Source organism: Armigeres subalbatus, chromosome 1, assembly GCF_024139115.2.
Source record: "Armigeres subalbatus isolate Guangzhou_Male chromosome 1, GZ_Asu_2, whole genome shotgun sequence".
Taxonomy (NCBI): domain Eukaryota; kingdom Metazoa; phylum Arthropoda; class Insecta; order Diptera; family Culicidae; genus Armigeres; species Armigeres subalbatus.
The window spans coordinates 129,085,217-129,102,213 of NC_085139.1; the positions used below are offsets into that span (position 1 = coordinate 129,085,217).

General features: G+C 38.2%; 2 protein-coding genes across 3 annotated transcripts in view; both read left to right on the top strand.

Moving 5' to 3' along the window:
• Window positions 1-9,680: 9,680 nt before the first annotated feature.
• LOC134206331 (uncharacterized) lies at window positions 9,681-11,184 on the top strand. Its single transcript, XM_062682031.1, has one exon. It carries the CDS (start codon window positions 9,870-9,872, stop codon window positions 10,959-10,961), a length of 1,092 nt encoding a protein of 363 aa, XP_062538015.1. The 5' UTR covers window positions 9,681-9,869; the 3' UTR covers window positions 10,962-11,184.
• A 5,091-nt stretch (window positions 11,185-16,275) lies between these two features.
• Window positions 16,276-16,997, top strand: part of LOC134205123 (C-1-tetrahydrofolate synthase, cytoplasmic) — an 81,316-nt gene continuing 80,594 nt past the window's right edge. Inside the window, exon 1 of one of the 2 annotated variants that reach the window (XM_062680066.1) lies at window positions 16,276-16,426. In XM_062680066.1, the coding sequence (XP_062536050.1) occupies window positions 16,401-16,426 (26 nt within the window). In that variant the 5' untranslated portion in view covers window positions 16,276-16,400. The remainder of the gene's footprint in view (window positions 16,427-16,997) is intronic. The other variant, XM_062680067.1, reaches the window with a different exon arrangement.

Sequence of the window (16,997 nt, forward strand, 5' to 3'; positions counted from 1 at the left end):
CCCATCGGGGGTGACAATGGGTCTGGGGATGAGAATGGGTTATTGCTTTCACCGGCAAGTCGTACAGCAAAATCGTTCGAAAAGGTCTCTTATATTATAGTCTTCTTGCTCTCTGATGTATTCAAGCTATTCTACAAGCATTCTAAGTGCAGTCTGTGCAGCATCAAATACGATGATTAATACGTTATTAAAATTTGATCTTCAACTGGTACTGCCTTATCAATATTCCGTAATATTACAGATTCAAAAACTGGACGGAAATAAAAATTTCAAATTACCTACCAAATACACCAATTGAAATTTCACATAATCCCGGCAATCACCATAGTCAATTAATCATTTATTAATAGAATGGAGCTGTCGACAAATTCCATCACCGCGCCAAACATATTCAAACTTTTCACCGTCCTCTGATCGTAAGCACGCGCTCACCTAGATTAATTCATTTCCTTTCTGTCACTCGTCGGATTCAAAGTGTAATAACTATTCTCTCACATTTCCTTTCTTCCCGCTCAAGCTGCGCACCCCTCAGGAAGAGGATGCATCAAAATGCCTATCCGAGGCTGGAGATAACCCAAAACTGTCGAAATCCGAAAGTTGATTAAATTTTCAAAAATTGCCGACATTATTCACGGAGGTTTTAAGATGCACATGACCCAAGCACTTAAGATCTGTGGATGGTTTCAATACCTACCTACAGTGGGTCCAAAAAGTATTCGTCTAGCTGCATATTTTTTAGTAAGATGTAAAACTTAGGCGTGATAGAAATGAAATCAAAAAACTTTCTTCTAAATTTGGTAGAAAACTTATCAACACATGATTATTATTCAAAACAAATAAAAATTTCAATTACTTTTTCTGGTATGTAGAGAATATCTAAATTGCGTTAATTTCGCTTGCTCAAAAAGTATTCGTCTATTCAGAAAATATTCGAGCGAAACACGAATATAATAGTTTTATTCGCATGTAATTACACTAGCTCACTCTAGTCATGTCTAGCAACATTTTGTCAATACTCAATGACAGATCAAATAATGTTTTTGTTTGTTTGTTTGAACTTGGCGCGGAAAACAGAAGCACCATGGGTGGGAAAAGTAAAAAGATGAGTCCCAATGAAAAAAAAACTTATTCTACGCCTGCATAATTAGTGCAAGTTGACTTATGACTTTGCATGAAGTGTGGGTAGACCAAGGGTAGCAAGAATTCAACCATTTAATTGGGGATTGGTCGCATCAGCGCCACAAAAATCTATTAAAACAAATAACAGAGTGCTCATCAGCGATGGTAAACTGATAACGATGAGCGATTTATTGTACGGAAAATAAAAAAATCCTTAAAAACGAGTTCACCATATAGGCAAGTGAGTTGGAGAGAAGAAGTGCTCAGATATGAACCAATACGAACAGAAATACTTGTGAAAAGTATGGGTATAATGGGCGAGTATCACGGAAGAAAATTCAAGTGAGCCATCAAATTATCAAAAACAGCTCGATTTCAGCTAAAAATATCGCTGGAAGAAGGATGACTTTCGGAATCAAGTCATGTTATCTGACGAAATCAAGTACATCATATTTGGATCAAATGGCCGATGTATGGTATGGCGGAAAAGGAATATTGAGATACAGCCGCAGAATCTCTTTTGAGCAGTAAAGCATGATGGTGGTGCCGTCATGGTCTCTGAGGTGCTTGAGCGCAACCGGTGTGGGAAAATTTCACATTATTGAAGGAATTATGTATCACAAAATGTTCATCCGCATTTTGAAAGAAAATTTGAACTCCATTGCTGAGAAATTAGGCTTACAGGGAACATACATCTTACGGGGCGATAATTACCTCGAGCACACAGCCAAAAGTACTAAGCTGTAGCTACTCTATAATACCCCAATAAACTCAAAACGTCTCTTCAGTGCCAAGATATGAATCCAATTTAACTCCATTTGAAGGTTCGGAACGACAAACTTTTCGTGAAATTCGTGAAAGTCATATTTCCAACAACAACGAATTGAAATTAGTGTTGAAAGAAGAATGGAAGAGTATTCCGCCCCCATTACGGCTAATTTGGTCAGTTCCATGCCACAAGAACTATAGCCCGTCATAGAAACACAGTGGAATCCAACGAAATATTGAATTCCATTTTACAACTCCTGTTTTCGTTTCAAAAGCGCGCTAAACCTGATTAGACGAATACTTTTTGAGCCCGTATTTAATGAATTGTTATGTTTTGTTACCTTTGTTTTTGGTATTGTTTTATTTTTCTGTTTGATTTTTAACAATAAATATGAATTGATTATTTTGCTACACAATGTATCGATAGTTTTATTTTTTTGAGCTTACTAGATTCTATTTTTGACATTTTCTAGAAAATGCACAGCTAGACGAATACTTTTTGGACTCACTGTAGGTGTAACGCAAAGAAGTACGAAAAAGGTATAACCTAGTGAAACAAGGCAGCACATCTCAATGTAGCTCATCTGTAGGACAGTCTGTCTGTAGGACAGTCATCTGTACGGTCCACTCCAGGATTTCACTCCATTATTATTTAAAGCAGGTGCCAAAGTTTCTGATAGTTAAGTTACGCAAAAAGGATCTGCTATATGGTACGCTATTATTTATTTATTTGTATATTTTTTTATCTGACTTAGTAGTCTACATGAAGACTTAAAACTAAAGATTTGTCATTTGATATAAAATCGCAGCAAACGTTGCCAAAATCCTGAAGCGCTGATGTCGAAATCGTATTCGCGAAGTCGAAGCAAAATTCTTCACACAACCAATGACAGTTCTTTATGGGTTTTTACAACAGAGAAACAGAGAAGAGGAGATGGCGGCCATGTTTCACTCAAACTCTGACAGAGAGCAATGGGGTTTCCCATAGGAGGGAAGAGCAGAATTTGCTTCGACTTCGCGAATTTAACGGAACCTTCGTTGAAACGAGTAATCATGGCGACAAAGCAACTGCTAGTAGCGTAGTTTGTGCGTTGTACTGCGTCATATAGCAAAGCTCTAGGCCAAAGTGTTCGAGATGGTGCGTGAAATTGAATCCTAGCTTGTAAATCAGGCACGTCGAACTCTGATCGCATAATTTTGGTGATGAAATCTGCTTGCGTCACAATTCTCCGTTAACTAAGCTAGGGTATCCAGTTCCAGCAAGTGACAGCGATCAGCGTATGGCGGCAAATTGATCGGGTCCCCCCAAGGGAGATGGTATCAATCATTGAAGACGTCCAAGAGTTTCTGCAATTCTACGCAATCCGCAAGGTTTCGTACAACGAGGTAGATTTTGAGATCATCCGCAAACAACAGCAGTCCTCCACGTTGCAAGATAACGGTCACGTCATTCACGAAGAGCAAAAACAGCAATGGACCCAACGTGCTTCCTTGGGGAACACCGGAGCCGTTCGAGAAGCAACAAGATAAGTGGTTTCCAATGTTTACGGTTTACTTGGCGTTGCACTAGGTAGGAACGAAGCCAGTTGCAGAATCTTGAAGAGCATCCACTTTTTACTAATTTAGCTAGCAGTTTGTTCTGATTAACTTTATCAAAGGCTGATTAGGGATCTGTATACACGGATTCAACTTGAAATTTTTTGGACATGTTGTCCATACAATACGATGTGAAGCTCACGAGATTCATTTCTACAGATCGACCAGGAAAGAAGCCATGTTGGAACGGACTGATATAATTCTTGCATGCCGCGAATAATCTCTCATAGATCAGCGACTCAAACACTTTCGATTCAACTCCAAGTGATGTAATGCCCCGATAGTTTCTTACGTCGCTTTTGTCTCCTTTTTTGAATACAGAAAACATGGTAGAGCATTTTCATTTAGTAGGAAATTTTTGCTGGGGGTGGCCAAAACATCGGAGCATTTTTTTTAACACTGCCGAAGGAATTTCGCTCGGGCCAGCAGAGAAGGACGATTTGATCCTATTAATAGCCGATACAACCATTTGAGTTTCAATGTTAAAAACGTCAATGTCGATGGCATCGTCAGGTACATCATCAATTGCACGTAAAATTTCAGCTTGTGACGGCGAAGCGATTGAGAAGACGGATGAAAAGTGTTCAAAAAAAAGATTGCATTTGTCCTCAGCATTTTGTGCAACATCGTTATCCAGGAATAATTTAGATGGGAGACCGATTGCTTTCCTCTTAGTATGTATTAACAAAAGACCACACGTACCGCTTGTAGAGTTGCTTGTTATAGCGACGAAAACAATTGCTGGCAATTGAAAAGCTTCTTTTAGTAATAGCACAACGACGCTAAGTAAGAGCACAGAGAGCTCTAGCGGAGACCGTTTTAAGTTGCGTAGATTAGCGTTAGTCCATGGCGGCTTTCTCGGAGGTTGGCGCTTATACACAGTCGCGTAGAAAACTGTTGAAACGGTTAACAGCAGAATCAATATTCAAGTTATTCAAAGCGTTCCAGTCGAATCGTAACAAACTACGTGGGAGTAGTTGGAAATCAGTCTTGCGGAAATTCAATCCATCGACATCCAAACAATCGTCAAATCCATTTGCGATAGAAATTTCCAAAGCAGGAGGAATGGGGAATTAAAAGCTATTAGAGGTTTGGCGACATTCACACACCGCATCGATTTGATTCCCTTCTCTATCTCACGTAATATTGCACGATATGGGCCACACCGGGAAATTGGGAGGGAAAAAATATTTTCACCTCGAAGATGATATTTTAAGAACAAAATGTCAAAGTCAAAGTTCTAGAAAGTTGTTCATTATTTAATTTAAAGGCACTTTGCTTAAAAACCATTGTTGTACTTAGCGTTAGCGAATCGTACGGTGCATCACGCCACGTGTATGCACCAATCAGCGAAGGTGCCGGAACAACCGCCGAGTCAGCAGTTTTATCTTATAAAACTGCCAGCAACAGCGTGGCTCGGCCTCTTTTCATCAGTGCTCTGGTCAGTGCAAGTAGTGTAGTAAATAAAGTTAGTGTTTCTTGTAATAAAAGTTTTTAAAAGTCAGTGAAGGTATCCCCTGCCCTAAGTGGTGTCAGAAGTGGGATAGTTAGTGAGGTGTTTAAATAGTGGAAAATCCCGCCGCACAGCAACGAGCAGCAGAGAACCCGTGGATGTAGCCTTCGCTACTGTAAGTAAAACATTTTTTCATTTACACTTATACTTGATATATTATTTATATTGCAAAAATGCCTGAAACTAGAGCCTCCGAAATCGAAGCACTTAAAGCTGAATTAGAACAGCTAAGAATTTTATTAACGGTTGGGAGTAGCAGCAAATTCTCTATTCCCGACCCAATAAAACACTTATCGGAATTCACCGGTAATAAGAAGGAACTCTCCAGCTGGCTACGTGAAGTAGACGAGCTGTACGAGATGTTCAAAATCAAAGGGCTAACGGCCAGCCTGACTCAATTAGCTCTATGTACCTTAGAGCAATAAAAAATAAAATTAAAGGGATGCTCGCGCGGTAGTATGCGCAAACGGCGATCCTGATACCATCAGCGGTATCAAACAGGTGCTCCTCGAGCAATATGGGGACCACCGAGACTTTGCTACTAATGTGTCAGCATTATTTAATATCAACCGTAAAGACAAAACACACCTTAAATTTTACAATGAATGTAAAGAGATAAATACACGATTGAAGGCGAATCTGTCATCCAATCCAATTTCGGAAAAACAAATAATAGACATATTAAGCGTTGCAAAATACCTCGATAACATAGGTGAACCCCTGGCCTCCATCATAAGGCAATCCAAACCGCAATCGTTAGAAGAAGCATACGAAGCCGTATGCATCAACCAAAATGCTGAAATCCGATCTAAGCCGTTCAAATTTCATTCACAATCTAAACCCCAGAGTCAGCCCGGTAGCAGTGGTTCTAACAACAACAACAATTATTATGGCAAAACTAATGCGAACGGTAATAAATTTGCGTATAGAAAAGTGCATCAACCTAAGCCCCGCGCAGAACACAACAACAACGAAGTCGACGTAGATATCAGTGACGATGAAGAAAATGATGAAAACGTGAATGCAGTGCAGAGTGATGATTCAAGTTTTTACGACGACTGGAAACAGGAGACTACAACGTAAACAATTTTATTCCATACATTCGTTGCTGGGCTAAAGAAGCGGTACTCAAATTTTTAGTTGATACAGGCGCGAATCAATCGTATATAAAACCGGACATTGTGCGTAACTCTAAAATAACAGACAAACCCGCGATTATAACAAATAAGAATGGCAAGTTTATAATTGATAGAATGATCCATATGAATATTTTTCCCAGTGTATTGAATAAGAAATTACCCTTCCACGTTTTCAAATTTCATGAGTTTTTCGATGGCCTCATTGGCTATGAAAATTTGGCAGAAATGAAAGCAAAAATAGATTCAGGCAATCATCAGCTGATGATTGGAAAGCATAACTTTGAACTTTCAAAATACTACCCGAGTTCATGGAACTTTCACGAACAAACGGAAAATGTAGTAGAAATAAATACCACGTCAAATGGGACATTTCTCATTGAAGACGAAATTAATTTAACAACCGGCGTCACATTACAACCTGGTTTATATGCCGCCAAAAACAACCGTGCCACCGTGCATGTATTCAGCACCACACATGCTAAACTGAACGAAGCTAAACCGCTCGAGAACGAACATTTTTCTTAAATCAAAATGAAACTTGCTCGAAACTTAATTTCCCCTCGGATCACTTAAGTAAAGAGGAAGTTAAACTGTTAAAAAAAAGGTTAGAACCTTTCAATGCATTTTCTACCAAGAAAGACAGAAATTAGAATTCACCCACCAGGTGAAACACAAAATTGAAACCTCCGTTAGTAATCCGATCCATTAGCGAACGTATAAAACCCGGACCATCTTAGAGAAAGAGTGAGCGAAGAGATTCAGAAAATGTTGAGCTCTGGTATCATACGAGAGTATTCTTCTGCGTGGACCCATTTGGGTCGTTCCGAAGGAAGTCGATAATCCAGGAGTGCAAAATGATCGCATTGTTGTTGCCTCTAGGATGTTGAATGAAGTCACACCTGCGGATCGTTATCCTATTCCGGAGATAAGCAAAATTCTAGACCGCTTAGGAAAAGCGCAGGTTTTCTCTGTAATTGATGTAACTACTGGTTTGCACTAGATAGAGGTAGACCCAAAGGTATTCCAAAGACGGCATTCAATGTCGACAGCTGAAAATATGAATTTGTGCGGATGCCGTTCAGGTTGAGGTATTCGCCCGTGACATTTCAACAACTCATGGATTCTGTGCTGCGTAAGCATGTTGGAGTAAGATGTTTCGTCTATATGGACGATATCATTATTTTCTCCAGCTCGCTGGAAGAACACATGAAGGTTATTCAGAAAGTTATGACCACACTGAAAGAGGCAAATTTAAAAATTCAGTGTGACAAGTCCGAATTCCTACGTAAGGAGGTAGAATTCTAGGACATGTCGTAACAACAGAAGGGTTAAACCTAACCCAAACAAGGTAGAGGCAGTCAAAATTGGCCTCTTCCGAAGACACCGAAGGAACTTAAATCGTTCCTAGGTACTGTTTCATATTACAGACGCTTTATACCGGGTTTTGCTAAAATTGCGAAGCCAATGACAAGCATGCTTCGGGGAAAGAATAAACTTATCGTTCTTAATTCTGAATATGAAAAGGCGTTTAGTGAGCTCAAAGAGATCATGAGCACGAAACTCTTACTTGCTTATCCCGATTTAGAAAAGCCGTTCATTTTGACCACCGATGCGTCTAATCACGCGATCGGAGCGGTCCTGACACAAATGGAAGACGGGCACGAAAGACCAATTGCGTATCTTTTCGCGAACTTTATCGAGAGAAGAGAAGAAATACTCTGCCACAGACAAGGAACTTCTGGCTATTTACTTTGCAGCCAAAAAGTTCAGGCTATATCTGCATGGTATGAAATTTACCATTTATACAGATCACGAGCCTCTAACAAAGGAACTCAAATTGACAGATGCCACAGGTCGAGTAACTCGCCAACGTCTGTATCTGGAACAATTCGATTTCCAACTGATATACAAAAAAGGGAAACAAAACGTGGTAGCTGACGGACTATCCAGAATACCGCGAATTGAAGAATCTGAAGTGAATTTACAAACTGTATTGGAAAATGAATTATACGAAAATGATCCTGTCTATGGGCCCGACATAGTAAATAAGTTCAGAAACCAACTCATTATGCATATATCCCAAGACAAGAAAAAGTCCCCTCACATTTCTTATTCTGTATTTCCAGGTTTTAGCAGGCACATATTCCACCAGGATGATTATACGGAGGACCAACTAATGCAAATCCTTAAAAATTATCTAGCTCCTGGAATAACGAACGGAATCTTTGCTCCACCAACAGTTGCGAAATCTTGCTCACAAATCATACATAACAATTTCAAAGGGATGAGAATCCAATTCTGCAACCTCAAGTTACCAGATTTAATTTCAAAAGAGACCAAGATGAATTTGTTCGTAAAACCCATAATCTCAACCATAGAAATTGGAAGCTTAATTACGAAGAAGTTCGTCAGTCAGTATTTTTCCCAGAGATGTTATCGATTGTTAAGACTTTCGCGGAGGAATGCCAGGATTGTAAATTTGCTAAATATGAAAGGCATCCATTCAAAATTCCCATCACGAGAAGAACATATGATAAACCGTTGGAGAATATTTTCATAGACGTTTATATTAAAGAAGGAGAGAAGTTCTTAACAATCGTTGATTCTTTTTCCAAATTTGCCCAAATCTACAAAATCTGCAACGAAACCAGCGAGGAACTATCCGAAACCCTTATCAAATATTTTAAAACTTTCGGGATACCTAAATCGATCACCTGTGATCAAGCTACTTCATTTCGAAGTCAAAATTTCAGAACATTCTTGAAGAAAACGGTGTTGCCGTTCACTATGCCAGTAGCAGCAATAGTAATGGCATCATCGAAAGGTTCCACAACACTCTTTTAGAAATGTATTTAGCGAACCGACGCAAAATTATCAATCTGACCCTCTATCAAGGACTATCTTTAATAACAGCTTTATACAATGATGCCAAGCACTCGACAACAAACTTGACACCAAGACAAATAATATTTGGGAACTCCACGTCGCTGGATTTAAAGGATATTAACATGACAAAACAACACATTATACAAACCGCCAAAGACAATATTGCTAGAGAAGCTGATAGACAAAATGCAAAAATAGTAGAAACAGACAAAGGGTATCAGGGCATAAGAACTAGGGAAATTCTTGCTAAAACAAAGGCCAAACCATCCCCATACGGTCATAGGTACAGATTAGTCGAAATAAAGGAACAAAACGATAAAACAATTACCGACACTACAGATATAAAAATCCATAAGAAAAACTTAAAAATATAATTTAACTTACGAGACGTTACTCTCATGACTCCTTTTCAGACTATGTGTCCTTCTTCTCTGGACATCAACGGCTTGGACAGACATCCGTATATACGATCTGACCCACAACCCTCTAGCAATCATACCTCTAGGACAAGCCAGGATTAGCAACAACTACGTCAGAATAATACATCCTATAAATTTGACAGATGTCAAGGAAGCTATAGATTTGTCCAATTATGCAGTTAACAGTTTTGATCTAACCGATTCGCTTTTCGAACAAGTTATTAGGAAAAGATAGACAAAATCAATCTGACATTCGATAGAATTACGCCTCAGAATAGATTCAAGAGATGGGAATCACTCGGTAGGGCTTGGAAATACGTATCAGGGAGTCCTGATGCGGAAGATTTGAAAGTTATCAATAGCTCTATAAATTCCTTAATAGTCGCAAACAATAATCAGGTACACATTAATCATTTATTTGAAAACCGAATGAAGAATCTTACAAACACTTTCAATTTTCTGATAGATAATGCGCAGAAGTTAGAAAACGTTACATTCAAAAGTTTCGATTCACTCAATTTTGTATTCAAATTAGATGAACTATTATATTATTTAGAAGTCGTCGAGGAATCTCTTACACTGGCCAGACGTAGCATACCAAGTAGCCGCATCATCCAAGGAGGAGAATTAGAAGCCATTCAACGAATCCTTCGCAACAACGACTTTGGACTTAACTCGGTGGACAGCATTCTGAATATTGCAAGCTCTTACGCAATGTTCAACAAAGATAACATCATCTACGTACTCAAAATACCCCAAATCGAAGGAGCATTATATACGCTCAACTTTGTCGAAGCAGTAATTGAAGATGGTTACCGCATTCATGTACCAGCACCATTTTATCTGAAAGGACAAATTCCACTCATCTCGCATGTCCCATGTATCAAGCTCAGAGCTCTCTTTGTATGTTCCAGTAGCAGTTTGGAACCACTCACAGAGTGTATGCAAAAGTTAATCTCCGGAAAAACAGCTGATTGCCCTATAGAACGTATTTATGGAGGTAAAATTATACGGAAGATTAACGATGGCAATATTGTAATCCACGGACACAATATAACTTTGACATCCAACTGTTCAGCTACCAGGTCCCTCAGTGGTCCAAATCTCATTCAGCATTCACACTGTACTTTAAAACTGGATGACGTCGAATATTCCAGTACTAACGTGGAGATACCACCCTTCACACCAATAACTGGAATTAAGGTAAATCCGACCAAAATCATAAACCATATTCCATTGGCACATTTACAGGAACTGCATTTAGAGCATCGCAACCACATAGAACTCCTAAACCTAACAGCAGAAAACATACATTGGAAACTAGATATCTACGGGTGGATAACCTCCGCAACAGCGACAACGCTACTGATCATCATATTGGGAACAGCCATAGCCATGACATTTAAATTCTACATTTTGAAAACACTCTTCGCATCGAACACACCAGAGGAGATAAAGCGAAATAATCCATCCGAGGAGCATCCCGAGTCGAGAAGCATCCCGCTTCTTCCGCAGCTATAGAAGGAACCCGAGGGCGGCTTCCAACTGGAAGGGGAGCCGTTAGCGAATCGTACGGTGCATCACGCCACGTGTATGCACCAATCAGCGAAGGTGCCGGAACAATCGCCGAGTCAGCAGTTTTATATTATAAAACTGCCAGCAACAGCGTGGCTCGGCCTCTTTTTCATCAGTGCTCTGGTCAGTGCAAGTAGTGTAGTAAATAAAGTTAGTGTTTCTTGTAATAAAAAGTTTTTTAAAAAGTCAGTGAAGGTATCCCCTGCCCTAAGTTCGTTTGTACCATTTATTATAATTATTTCAAATAATAATGTTAAGGTGGCCCCAAAAATCAATATTTCGATTGTATTTTATTAGTTTTAATTTTTATCGAAGTGACATCTTGTACAAAGTTTGAGAGCATAAAAATGCATACTTTAGTTACACAACCGAGTTATTAAATTGGTGGGTTGCAGAGATATCGCTGTTTTTCTTGAAAAAATCCGCCATTTTCTAAAGACTGTATTTTTGAATGGGGCAAAAGGGGTATCCATTTCTCTCTGGGTTAGACAGAGAAAGGGCTAAGGATTGCTCTGCATATTTGGAAACTGGGGAATTTCGGGAAATTTTAGGTTTTTTGAAAGGCTTTTTATACGAGGAAATCAAAATGATTAGTTCTAGAAATGTTGTAAAACCGAATATTCCTCCCAAACTCAGGAATAGAGGCGTGTGCCGCCACTGCAGATATATCTACATCTGTATGCCGCTGACCAAAATTTCCACATCCCTAAATTGAGGAGATCTTCCTACGAAAATCTAGGAAAATTTTCCAGTTGAAGTTTTTAAATGATGAAAAAACCTCAAATTCACCTCAAAAAAAAAATTCTCAAATTATATGCAGAGCAATAATAAGTCCTTCTTTTGTCTAAGCCATGGAGAAATGGATCCCCCTTTTTTCCCCATTCAAAAATACAGGCATTTAAAAATGGCGATTTTTTTCAAGAAAAACAGTGATATCTCTGCAATCCACCAATGTATTCACTCGGTTGTCTAACGAAAACGTGCAATTTTTATGCTCTGAAACTTTGTAGAAGACGTCTTTCGATAAAAATTTTAAATAAAAAGTTACAATCAAAATATTGATTTTTTGGGGGGATCACCCTAACATTGTTATTTGAAATTACCATAACAAATGTTAGAAACGACGTACAACAATGATCTCTTCAGCAAAGTGCCTCAAAATTAATTAAGGACCAACTTTCTAGAACATCGTACAGTGTTAAAACTAGAAATATAGAAGTTATAAATTTTATCTCAAAATGTGGTGTGACCACCCTATTGTAACAAACCTCAAAATAAAGCTTAAATAATAAGCTTTGACTTTGCTGAAGACATTTAGTTCCTAAAATATATCTTCAAGGTGAAAATATTTTTTTCCTCCTAATTTCCCGGCGAGACCCATCGTGCATTGTTGTTTCGTAACACATCAAAGTGGTCCTTGTTGATGAGCCCGTGTTGGATATTTCTCATAAGTTAATGAAAGAGCTGTTTTGTACGTACACATCTGTTCATAAGTATATAACCATGTAACCAAACCACAGTAGATTGTCGTTAATGTCCACATTTTGATAATATAAGAACCTGGTGTAAATATCAAGAATTGCAACTTACCATCTCAAATTGAAGATTGTAGTTTTTCCTTTCTTGCTTGTATGTATGAATGTATGTATGTATTGAACGTCTTCTATTCTAGGGTTAGTGGCCACAAGATTCCATGATTGTTACCAATAATTCGTTTGATGAAGGTAAATATGTACTTAAAGCTTGAATAATGCGTTTTGTTCCACGTTTTCCCGCGAATTCTAATGGTAAGCGAATATTATGCTATTTTTACCAATTGATATACCTATCTGTCTCTTGTCCGTTGCATCGTCGGCTGTCATCGTTGTCATCTTCAATGCGGCAAGAAACCAATCCGGTCGTTCAAATCCAGCGAGTCTTTTGCGAGCGGCTACTTGGGCGGCGCTTCTAGTTGCTGGTGACATGGATTAATATTCTCCTATCCATTTAGAATGAGGATGACAAGGTGCAAACACCGTTGACTTAAGGTGATTATAGAATGAAGCCAGAAATCGGCCATTTTGTAAACCACGTGCTTTTCCAATATTTTTTTTCAAGAGCACGAGATGAAAGATCCATAACGCGTATGAAGCTGAAATAATGGTAGATCGTTTGCTTAGTTATGCTGAACAATCATAATTTGAGTTTCGGCGCTGTACGAAAACTATTACGCCAGATTTGGGCTTTTGGAAATGTATGTAGATAAACGTGTGGTGAATTTGAAATTCACCACAGGCTTCATTCTATAATCACCTTAATTCCGGCTGTCGATGAGACACATTTAGCATGGAAGAAATTCGCAAAATATTTTAATTCCGATCGTTTGGGAAAACTACAAATGAGCGTACTTGCTGCTAATGGCCCATCAGACTTGAGCTCAATGCGATTAGAAAACAGTGATTTAACATAGCAGAAGTTGATGAACCAAAATATTCTTTATTGAACTTAAGGAAATCATTATTCATGTTAATTTTTTTATTGTTCAATTCTGAACAGTCGTGATTCGGCATAAAAAGCAAACCGTTCAAGAATAATAAGATATAGGATCTTGTATTTTTGGAATAAGTATAAAAAATATTGATATATAACAATAAAACAACTTTCTTTTTTCACATTAACATCCTATAAAAACAAATAGAAAGCAAGTTGACATCTTGTTTATTGGAAGAATCTGTCGAAAATAGTACTTTATTAAACAAAAATTTCAAAACAAAAAAAAGACAGAGGGAACGGAAATATTGGGATATTTATCCTCGAAGTTCTATGTGCACCTGTCTAATGAGCTTATTTTATCAGATTTTATAATGCTCGAAAAAGGCCCCATCACTTTGATGAGGATTAATCTGGCTTTTCTATCAACTTATTCTAAAATTTCAAATGACGATACTTTACCATCAACAGGCCTTCGAGGTCAATTTTCAGTCCCGCATCGATTGGAGTTAACAAATCACGCTGATTCCGGGCGATGATATCGACACGATGATGTTTGTTGGCCGTTAGCCATCAGGCGAAGCGATTTAAATCGAGAATTCGACACCCCGGCGATTCCACCCATCAGTGCACCGATGCAAGGACTTAGGAGTGAAAATGAAGGCAAATGATGTGTGGCATTGCCAAATTCAATTACGCCAATTGTCAAACAGTAATAATTTCTGGAAATTATTTCTGATAGCGATTAGCGCAGATAAATTGCAATTTTAGGCCGTGCGGATTATATGCATTACGTCTACTGTGGCCTCGATTTTTGCGCTCGATTCATTTTAAGACGTAATCGTGTTGTATATACGTAATTAATACTAGCAAGTAGTCGTGCGCAAAATACTTTCCCCGAAATAGAGCGTAAGTTCGATTAGTCCTAATAAGCATAATTGAATGCCAGAAAACCATTACTTTGTTTGACCATTCCACTCAGTAAAGCAACCTTGTTTTGCATAACGGTAATATCAGCAATGATGCCCAAAATTGGTGGATTCGATGGACTCCAAATGGAATCTAAATTCGTACAGCTATTATGTACCAGAACCAGCGAATGTATACAGTTTTATAAAATTGAAACAAAGCCAATGTCAACAACTTAGTCCCATTTGTAAATGTCAGGATAAACTAAGCCTGCAACAAGTGATTGTCTCAACCTGAAACATATTGGGACAATGATCGTCGTAGTAGAAAAGTAGCCAGGACATATAAATGAAACTATATTTCAAACACTTTCTCTATAATGGTGACATAGACCAACTGAAAGCGATAGAAAACAATGAAAACTTGCTTGCTGAGGATATATACCAAACGATGTTATAAAGTACAGATAAAGATTGTCGCTGTCGTAACTAGACGAGCTCGGTGGTCTAGTGGCTACCGCTTCTGCCTTATAAGCAGGAGGTCGTGGGTTCAATTCCAGGCTTGTCCCTTTCCTACTTTGTATTTCTATCTTAGTTCTTTCTGTGTTTCACGTTCTACCAAAACGATTCCTACTGTTATAACCTTTCACACAATCCCAAAACCTCCCGTGGCACCTATGAGAGGTCGTAGAGTTCTCTGCATCTTTCTTAAGTAGGTGTCCAACAAACCATCCTTCCCCTTCCTCAGCATTCGCAAGGACGTGGCCAGGACAGATCTCGACTGTTGGAGAGTGCATTGCTTCCATCTAAGAGATAGTGATTAGTCCCAAATCAATTTCTGTGGTAACGGATGAAAGTGATGCTACTCTCATACAATAGTCTTGGCTTGTACCACCTACGAATTTGTGCGAATTGCTCAATGCTAATGCTAATGCTAATAAAGATTGTCGCTGTCGTAACTGCTCGAAACACCTTTTGCTGGTGAGGATAGGATCTTTCTCTGTTGCCTTTTTTTGATACACCCCAAACAAATCCTCTGCTTGTCACTTTTATTTAAAAGAGAAGCAGACGAAGAGAACTCACTTTTGCCATTTTTGCTTTTCATCGATAGGGATAGGCCGATAGGACTACGATAGTCACTAAACGACTAAAATACTTCTGTAAATTGTTCAAAACGTATTCGCAAAAGCGATCCGTGTAATTTATATCACTATGATCACATGTTGTGCTTTAAAATTAAAATAAAACGTGACTGAATGGGTTCAAAAACAAAACAAATTCACGCACTGTCCATTTAATTCCACCAGTTAATTAGGAATTAATATGGAATTAAATGGACAGTACTTAATTCGTCTTAGACGGTTTAATACATTCCACTAAAAAGAGCTTAATATATTTTTCTGAAATTCACGCAATTATATACTTGTGAAGACTTTAAGGATGAACGGATTTTGATATTAACGGTAATAATAGATTTTCTAAGGCACCGACATTCTATCTATCGCACGGTAAAGGCAAAAATACCGCAGGGAATTGTTAACGTATGTTTTTTTTTGCGTGGCTGCTTTTAGGCCAAGGGTTTCTATTACATTCTCTTACCATATCTTACATCCCAAATGAAAATCATTTTCATTTGTCAATTTTCTGAATACAAAAGTAAACTAGCTCCGTGGCTGTCCCACATGGATATAAAAATCCAATTTGAAATTTAAAGACTGCAACCTTGGTTTGGTTTGTATTCAATCCCACTTCATCGACACTGCCAGCATTCAACGCACTCGTCGTATGATAACGATATATCGTATACAGTATTTACTCGATACGGCGAATGCCAAAACTTGACAGCACAGAGGGGAGGAAAAAACGCGCCAAAAAGTGAGTGACTTTTGTTTTCATGTTGCCACTTGTTCGATGATTTATATTCAGTTGCATCAAGCGCTTCTTCTCGTTGTCTGTACAACATAGTGATATTATTTTATGTTTTGGAAGTGAATTTCGGTGGATCAAAATGCAAAATTTCGCTGAGTTACCACGGTAAGTCTTGGTGATTGGCATGTGTGAACTGTTGATTATGCCTGGAGAGATTTAAACGATCACACAAGGAAAACATTCTGAAGAAATCGAAATAATTTGAAGTCTTCCTTCAATGATAATGATTTTCGAAATTGAAAACTGTATTCTAAACAACCACAAGACCACAACTATTGATTACGATATTAGAGTATGTTATATGTGCAAATCAATAATGATGAATCCAACATTTCGCCGATTTCTAACGGTTTGTGCAGTGAAGCTTTTGCTTTTCGACACCTGAATCCTATAGGAAAAAAATCATGTTTATTGCCACACTTTTAAGTACGTTTAAATATTTATAAATTGTGTTCAGTAACTAGACTTGTTAGTTTGTTGTAATTTTATCCAAAAAAATCCGCGATTTTAATTTAATGCTTTGTCGGTCAACCTGAACCTTCTCTACATTTCAAAAAGCACATGATTGTTTACATATGTACAATTTACTTTGCTTCATGATCCAGGAGTAGCATTACGCTGTTAATAGGCAAGATTGACGTGTGTCTATATTGTATAAGCTAATCAACATTTTGAG

Coding starts and splice junctions, on each gene's coding strand:
- LOC134206331 (XM_062682031.1), top strand. CDS start 9,870: ATGAAGAATCTTACAAACACTTTCAATTTTCTGATAGATAATGCGCAG.